Raw genomic sequence first — 8,270 nt, 5'->3', positions numbered from 1 at the left:
GATAGATAGATAGATAGATAGATAGGACATAGATAGATAGATAGATAGATAGATAGATAGATAGATAGATAGATAGACGGACATTTGGCTCTCTTGGGGTACATGTGACATAAGAGGTGACCCCCATCCTGCCCTCATCTTAGGAATGTTCCGCCACATACAATGAGGTCTCATTATCTCCCGCTCTGTCATTTACTCAGTGAAATAATGACACAGATTTGCGCTGTGCATCCTGCGGCCAGAGCGACACGAAACGAGTGCGATTGACCTTCAGCGCGACCCAGGAAATTATCTGTCAGACTCGGTGGGATTGTAATTATTAGTTGATAGGCGAGCACGGAGGACGGGCGGCGGAGGAGACTCACAGCTATATGGAGCGTCCGACAACCGAGACAGCCTCGTATGAGAAGACCTTGAGACGACTTTTACTGTCAAGTTGTCAAACGTATATACAGCTGTTTTCTATGTATATTTTTCTCTGGGAAAGCTGGGTGACAACCAATATCACAGCTGTTACACCTCCTCCTACCAGGGGTGCCATTCAGCTTTTCTTGAAGCTGATAGGAAATCAGCCATATCATGTAGTCAAACAAAAGAAGGGATTATATGACATCATCATTAAGAGCTGCCATTCAGGAGAATGGGAAAGATGGATGACAACCAATAGAGGTTCCATTACATAATCCACATGGCTTGTCACTCTTCTTTCCAAAACTCCTGTATTGCAAATTCTGTTATATGTGATTTTTATATGTGAGTCTATGTATCTAATCCTATCCTGTGTGATACTGTATACTGAGCTGTGTATCTAATCCTATCCTGTGTGATACTGTATACTGAGCCGTGTATCTAATCCTATCCTGTGTGATACTGTATACTGAGCCGTGTATCTAATCCTATCCCGTGTGATACTGTATACTGAGCCGTGTATCTAATCCTATCCTGTGTGATACTGTATACTGAGCTGTGTATCTAATCCTATCCTGTGTGATACTGTATACTGAGCTGTGTATCTAATCCTATCCTGTGTGATACTGTATACTGAGCTGTGTATCTAATCCTATCCTGTGTGATACTGTATACTGAGCTGTGTATCTAATCCTATCCTGTGTGATACTGTATACTGAGCTGTGTATCTAATCCTATCCTGTGTGATACTGTATACTGAGCTGTGTATCTAATCCTATCCTGTGTGATACTGTATACTGAGCTGTGTATCTAATCCTATCCTGTGTGATACTGTATACTGAGCTGTGTATCTAATCCTATCCTGTGTGATACTGTATACTGAGCTGTGTATCTAATCCTATCCTGTGTGATACTGTATACTGAGCTGTGTATCTAATCCTATCCTGTGTGATACTGTATACTGAGCTGTATCTAATCCTATCCCGTGTGATACTGTATACTGAGCTGTGTATCTAATCCTATCCCGTGTGATACTGTATACTGAGCTGTGTATCTAATCCTATCCCGTGTGATACTGTATACTGAGCTGTGTATCTAATCCTATCCCGTGTGATACTGTATACTGAGCTGTGTATCTAATCCTATCCCGTGTGATACTGTATACTGAGCTGTGTATCTAATCCTATCCCGTGTGATACTGTATACTGAGCTGTGTATCTAATCCTATCCCGTGTGATACTGTATACTGAGCTGTGTATCTAATCCTATCCCGTGTGATACTGTATACTGAGCTGTGTATCTAATCCTATCCCGTGTGATACTGTATACTGAGCTGTGTATCTAATCCTATCCCGTGTGATACTGTATACTGAGCTGTGTATCTAATCCTATCCCGTGTGATACTGTATACTGAGCCGTGTATCTAATCCTATCCTGTGTGATACTGTATACTGAGCTGTGTATCTAATCCTATCCTGTGTGATACTGTATACTGAGCTGTGTATCTAATCCTATCCTGTGTGATACTGTATACTGCGCAGTGTATCTAATCCTATCCTGTGTGATACTGTATACTGAGCTGTGTATCTAATCCTATCCCGTGTGATACTGTATACTGAGCTGTGTATCTAATCCTATCCCGTGTGATACTGTATACTGAGCTGTGTATCTAATCCTATCCCGTGTGATACTGTATACTGAGCTGTGTATCTAATCCTATCCCGTGTGATACTGTATACTGAGCTGTATATCTAATCCTATCCCGTGTGATACTGTATACTGAGCTGTGTATCTAATCCTATCCCGTGTGATACTGTATACTGAGCTGTGTATCTAATCCTATCCCGTGTGATACTGTATACTGAGCTGTGTATCTAATCCTATCCCGTGTGATACTGTATACTGAGCTGTGTATCTAATCCTATCCCGTGTGATACTGTATACTGAGCTGTGTATCTAATCCTATCCCGTGTGATACTGTATACTGAGCTGTATATCTAATCCTATCCCGTGTGATACTGTATACTGAGCTGTGTATCTAATCCTATCCCGTGTGATACTGTATACTGAGCTGTATATCTAATCCTATCCCGTGTGATACTGTATACTGAGCTGTATCTAATCCTCTCCTGTGTGATACTGTATACTGAGCTGTGTATCTAATCCTATCCTGTGTGATACTGTATACTGAGCTGTATCTAATCCTATCCTGTGTGATACTGTATACTGAGCTGTATATCTAATCCTATCCCGTGTGATACTGTATACTGAGCTGTGTATCTAATCCTATCCCGTGTGATACTGTATACTGAGCTGTATATCTAATCCTATCCCGTGTGATACTGTATACTGAGCTGTATCTAATCCTCTCCTGTGTGATACTGTATACTGAGCTGTGTATCTAATCCTATCCTGTGTGATACTGTATACTGAGCTGTGTATCTAATCCTATCCTGTGTGATACTGTATACTGAGCTGTGTATCTAATCCTATCCTGTGTGATACTGTATACTGAGCCGTGTATCTAATCCTATCCTGTGTGATACTGTATACTGAGCTGTGTATCTAATCCTATCCTGTGTGATACTGTATACTGAGCTGTGTATCCACCAGGCAGCTCTCATGTGTGATAGGTTCTGTTGGTTTGTATTGTGAGCTCCCCCTAGAGGCCTCCCGCACACTTTTGTCCCTCTGCAGCCTCCATACCTCCTCTTACAGCAGAGGCCTTGGTGCATTGTGGGAGGACGACGCCTCATTTTGTAGATTATTTTGGGCGGGAGAGCAGGCTCCTCCATTTTCTCCCTTAGCATTGCTGGTAAGGACGAGCGTTACAGTGTGTCAGCCAGGCTACATGATGGGGGATGCAGGGCTGTGAGATACATGAGTATCACACAGGATAGGATTAGATACACAGCTCAGTATACAGTATCACACAGGATAGGATTAGATACACAGCTCAGTATACAGTATCACACAGGATAGGATTAGATACACAGCTCAGTATACAGTATCACACAGGATAGGATTAGATACACAGCTCAGTATACAGTATCACACAGGATAGGATTAGATACAGCTCAGTATACAGTATCACACAGGATAGGATTAGATACAGCTCAGTATACAGTTTCACACAGGATAGGATTAGATACACAGCTCAGTATACAGTATCACACAGGATAGGATTAGATACACAGCTCAGTATACAGTATCACACAGGATAGGATTAGATACAGCTCAGTATACAGTATCACACAGGATAGGATTAGATACACAGCTCAGTATACAGTATCACACGGGATAGGATTAGATACACAGCTCAGTATACAGTATCACACGGGATAGGATTAGATACACAGCTCAGTATACAGTATCACACAGGATAGGATTAGATACACAGCTCAGTATACAGTATCACACAGGATAGGATTAGATACACAGCTCAGTATACAGTATCACACAGGATAGGATTAGATACACAGCTCAGTATACAGTATCACACAGGATAGGATTAGATACACGGCTCAGTATACAGTATCACACAGGATAGGATTAGATACACAGCTCAGTATACAGTATCACACAGGATAGGATTAGATACACAGCTCAGTATACAGTATCACACAGGATAGGATTAGATACACGGCTCAGTATACTGTATCACACAGGATAGGATTAGATACACGGCTCAGTATACAGTATCACACAGGATAGGATTAGATACACAGCTCAGTATACAGTATCACACAGGATAGGATTAGATACACGGCTCAGTATACAGTATCACACAGGATAGGATTAGATACACAGCTCAGTATACAGTATCACACAGGATAGGATTAGATACACGGCTCAGTATACAGTATCACACAGGATAGGATTAGATACACAGCTCAGTATACAGTATCACACAGGATAGGATTAGATACAGCTCAGTATACTGTATCACACAGGATAGGATTAGATACACAGCTCAGTATACAGTATCACACGGGATAGGATTAGATACACAGCTCAGTATACAGTATCACACAGGATAGGATTAGATACACAGCTCAGTATACAGTATCACACAGGATAGGATTAGATACACAGCTCAGTATACAGTATCACACAGGATAGGATTAGATACACCGCTCAGTATACAGTATCACACAGGATAGGATTAGATACACCGCTCAGTATACAGTATCACACAGGATTGGATACATTGTAGGTGGCCGCAGTGTGCTTGAGGTGCTCAGATAAGTGATGGCTACTGATCTAAATTCTAAATGCTGCTCTGGATGTGATTGGAGTAGAATTCCTCATTCTGTGTAGTGATAATCTGTTAGGGTCAGTGCACACAGTTTTTTGACGCTGAATAACCGATGGAGTTCTTTTGGGAGGCAGATTCAGCGTCAAAATTGGCGCCAAAACACTGTGTGCACTGACCCTCGGGGTTTGTTCATACTAGTACTCGAGGGACTCCAACCCCCATTCCGCTTGAAATAGTTTCAGTATTAAATCGATAGAAATCTGGCAGATTCCATTAGAGTCTGTGGTCTTCAGGGGACCACTTTTTAAGCAGATGGGTTTCAGGTCCCCGAGCGGACACGAAAACCCTAACGCTAGTGTAAGTGATGGTAAGAGGGATCGATCACTTTATGATCAATGGGTGTCCAGTCTTGGTCCCCCTCCCCCATCATCCTGAGTGTAGTAGTGTTGCACCCCCTCCTTAAGTTTCGCTGTACAGCACTGCCCCCCCCCGTTCCCACGCTGTCATATGGAATTGCAGCATGGCACCGTTCACTGTGCAGCAGCAGGTGGCCGGGTCTCTGCTGTGCCGTCAGTTTACAAGGTCGGTCGGGTGAGATCTCTCACCATCTTGGCCCAAGAAGATTTGACAGAGGAACCTTTTGGGTGACCCCTGACAACTCCTCAGCTGAGAAAGGGCTTATGGGAGATATGAGGAATGGCCAAGGCTTGGCATCAGTGGCCACATACTGGCGACTGCTAGTCATCCTGACCCCTGCCATATACATATAAACATAAATTGATTGCGCATGTTGAAATCTGACTGCCCGATCCTTTTGTTGGGAGCCCCACTGACACAAATTTTCCATTTCATGGTCTTGTAAAGTGTGTGATCTCTGCTTGGGGCTCGTTCACACCTGCGTCTCCGTTCTTCTTGACTGTAATGGGGTCCATTATTTTTTGTCAGTCTACAGAACTTTTTTGTGCAGGATTTCTGCCGGACCTGCTGCAGATGTGAGCGGCGCTGTATGTCATCTTACCTTGTGTTGATTCTTTGCCTTCTCTCTTATTGTTTCCTAGTTTTGCCTGCCCTAGTGCTCCAGTAAAGGAGGGCAGATCAGACGTGGCGTCGCGAGAAGACATCCCTAATGAAGCCTTGCCAAGAGCTTTGGGGAATCTAAAAATGTCAGCCGGAGCCCAAGCCGCTAACCCCGACTCCTCGGTGCCCTCGAAACTAACCTGCCTCACGCTGGGAGTCGTCTCCTTCCTCTGCTTTGTGGCCGGGTTCAGCACCGGAGTGGAGTTTGTACGTTTCCTGTCCTTCGGGGCCATATTCAGGAACATCAGCGGAGGACTGGAGGATGAGTCCGCCATATTGTGGAGAGACGCCGTCAGAGACGCCTCGTTCCTGCGCCCCCTCGGGATGAACGTTGCGTTGCTGGTTTTGTTTGTCCTCCAGCATAGCCTCATGGCCTGGCCGGCAGTAAAGGAGGTAGTGGAGAAGGTGTTTGGGGTTCTGCAGCGCTCTGTCTACATCCTGTGCACCGCCGCCACTCTCCAGATCCTGATGCGTTACTGGCAGACCTTCCCCCACGGACCCTATCTTTGGAACGTCTCCACGGCCCCCTGGAGCGTTTGGCTCCCCGTGCTGTGTGCGCTCCTCCATACCATAGCGTGGCTCCTTATATTCAGCGTTCTGCTCATCTTCGACTACGCCGAGCTGATGGGGGTCAAGCAGGTCTATTACCACTGCCTGGGAATGGGCGACCCCCTGTCTCACAAGTCGCCCCGCGCTGCCCGGCTCTATGCCCACCTTAGGCACCCCATCTACCTGGAGTTACTGGTCATCCTCTGGGCCGTGCCCTCCTTTCCTCCCGATCGTCTTCTCCTCGCCGCCATCCTTACCCTTTACTTGACTCTGGTTCACCGTCTGGATGTGCAAGACTACGGCTACCTCCGCTCCCAGCTGGAGAAGAAGTTCACGCTCTTCTCGCGAGAGGAGGCGAGCTCCGAATATGGCGTGTTATGGAAGAAAGACTGAACTGGGAGGGACGATGGGCCAGCGGGTGTGTTGCAAGGAGACTGTGTCAGGTGGCGGTATAATAACTCGCACTTTGACCAAGAATATGGGATTTTAGTGGATTTAGTCAGTGATAGGGTCTCCCCCTACCATGGGGTCTCTGCTATGCCTGGTTTCTTCAAGGAGCTCTTTACTTTTGCCGTCTCAGCCGATGTATTTGGCTTTGACTTATCCAGGAAAATCCATGCAAGTCGAATGTAACGTCCGGAGCAGCATTCACAATTCTGCCAGCTTCTTATTCTGATGTAACCAGGTGCTTCCTGCTGGCTCGGTGTCTGCATAGACCATGCTTTGCATTTTAGGGGTTTTGAAGTTTCGATAAGGTCTTATCCTATAAAAATAAAGAGTATTTTCACTTTTGGGGACATGTCCATACGAGACCTGCACACGGTGTGAACTTACCGGCGGAGAAATCCAATTTGAGAAGTGGCTGAAAGTTAAGGGGGTTTTCCAGCCTCCAGGATCCGAAACGGACCAGGATCGGAAGCAGCTCTGCTCCTGTTCACGTAATGATTGCAGCTCCGTGCCTGTTGCATGAGGGTACGGCAGTAACTTGTGGTGCTGGGACTTGGCCAGGTCAGCTGATCGGTATGGGACACAGATGACCTATCTTGTCGGACCCCAGCGCCACCGCTATATAGTGGGCAGGGCTGCGCCTATTACTTGTGTATGAGCAGAGCTTTCCACCCTGTCCTATGCAGTCGTGACCTGATCGGTGCAGGGTTTGATACTGAGACTTCTGTACCCCGGGACCGCCGCTATATAGTGGATGGGCTGCAGCTTTGTGCTGCTGATCGGTGTGGGTTCTGGGTGACAGCCCGCAACTGATCAGGGACTGGAAAACCCGTTTAAACAAATTTGCCCTTATTCTGTGGGCTAATTTTTGCTAAATAAACTCATACACAGTGACCATGTCTTGTGTGGACATACCCTGAGCCTTTTTGGAGAGCCACGCCAAAGTAAACAATCGGTTTCCCTACAAGAGATAATCGAAACGTGTAAGGATGGAGACCTAGTGCATTCTGGGAAGGAGAACCCCAGCTCTGGAGCAGGAACTCCCCCATATACAGTGTTACAGGACTTGCTATTGACGACCAGAGACAATTATATATTTTTAAATATTTTTTTTTATTACTACTGTAATCTCTGGCTGTGTCCAGTAACCTGGCATTGGGATGCGCAAACCTGAATATTTTTTTTTTTTTTTTATGGAAGCGTTGCTATTCTCATGCTGTGTGATGTTTTCTTTTATATTTTATAGTTTCAGCCTCGCTGTTCTTTTAATAAACTTCTTACAAGATTTTCTAACATGGTGTCTGTTTGCCTGAAACATAGATGCCCAAACGTAAGGCCGCTTACTAGTATTAGCTGATCGGTGGGGGTACTGGGTTTCAGACTCTTAGGAGTTGTACGGCTTCATCCGCTGTGCAGTGGCCGCGCTGGGTTATTGCTGCTCAGGTCCCATTAACTTGATCTGTATAAGATTGGTTGGTGGGAAAAGTTTGACAAGCACACTTACCGATCAGCTCGTAACAGCAACAGGCAT

At 45.4% G+C, this 8,270-nt stretch overlaps 1 protein-coding gene across 2 annotated transcripts; it reads left to right on the top strand.

The window, feature by feature from the left end:
* The first annotated feature begins 361 nt into the window (after positions 1 to 361).
* Positions 362 to 7,844, top strand: NRM (nurim). Of its 2 annotated transcripts, none has more exons than XM_075269902.1 (2): positions 362 to 445; positions 5,725 to 7,844. In XM_075269902.1, the coding sequence occupies exons 1-2, from the start codon at positions 372 to 374 to the stop codon at positions 6,683 to 6,685; spliced, it is 1,035 nt and encodes a 344-aa protein (XP_075126003.1). In that variant the 5' UTR covers positions 362 to 371; the 3' UTR covers positions 6,686 to 7,844. The 2 variants fall into 2 exon arrangements, with proteins under 2 accessions (XP_075126003.1, XP_075126004.1); XM_075269903.1 differs by lacking the exon at positions 362 to 445 and adding an exon at positions 3,171 to 3,223.
* The last annotated feature ends 426 nt before the right edge of the window (positions 7,845 to 8,270 follow it).

Source organism: Leptodactylus fuscus, chromosome 4 (assembly GCF_031893055.1).
Source record: "Leptodactylus fuscus isolate aLepFus1 chromosome 4, aLepFus1.hap2, whole genome shotgun sequence".
Lineage (NCBI taxonomy): Eukaryota > Metazoa > Chordata > Amphibia > Anura > Leptodactylidae > Leptodactylus > Leptodactylus fuscus.
This window is presented reverse-complemented; position numbering and strand designations above follow the sequence as displayed.

Excerpts from the sequence above, each read along its gene's own strand:
- NRM (XM_075269902.1), top strand. The coding sequence starts at position 372 with ATGGAGCGTCCGACAACCGAGACAGCCTCGTATGAGAAGACCTTGAGA. Across the intron at positions 446-5,724 it reads TTACTGTCAAGTTGTCAAAC|TTTTGCCTGCCCTAGTGCTC; the intron begins GTATATACAGCT and ends ATTGTTTCCTAG.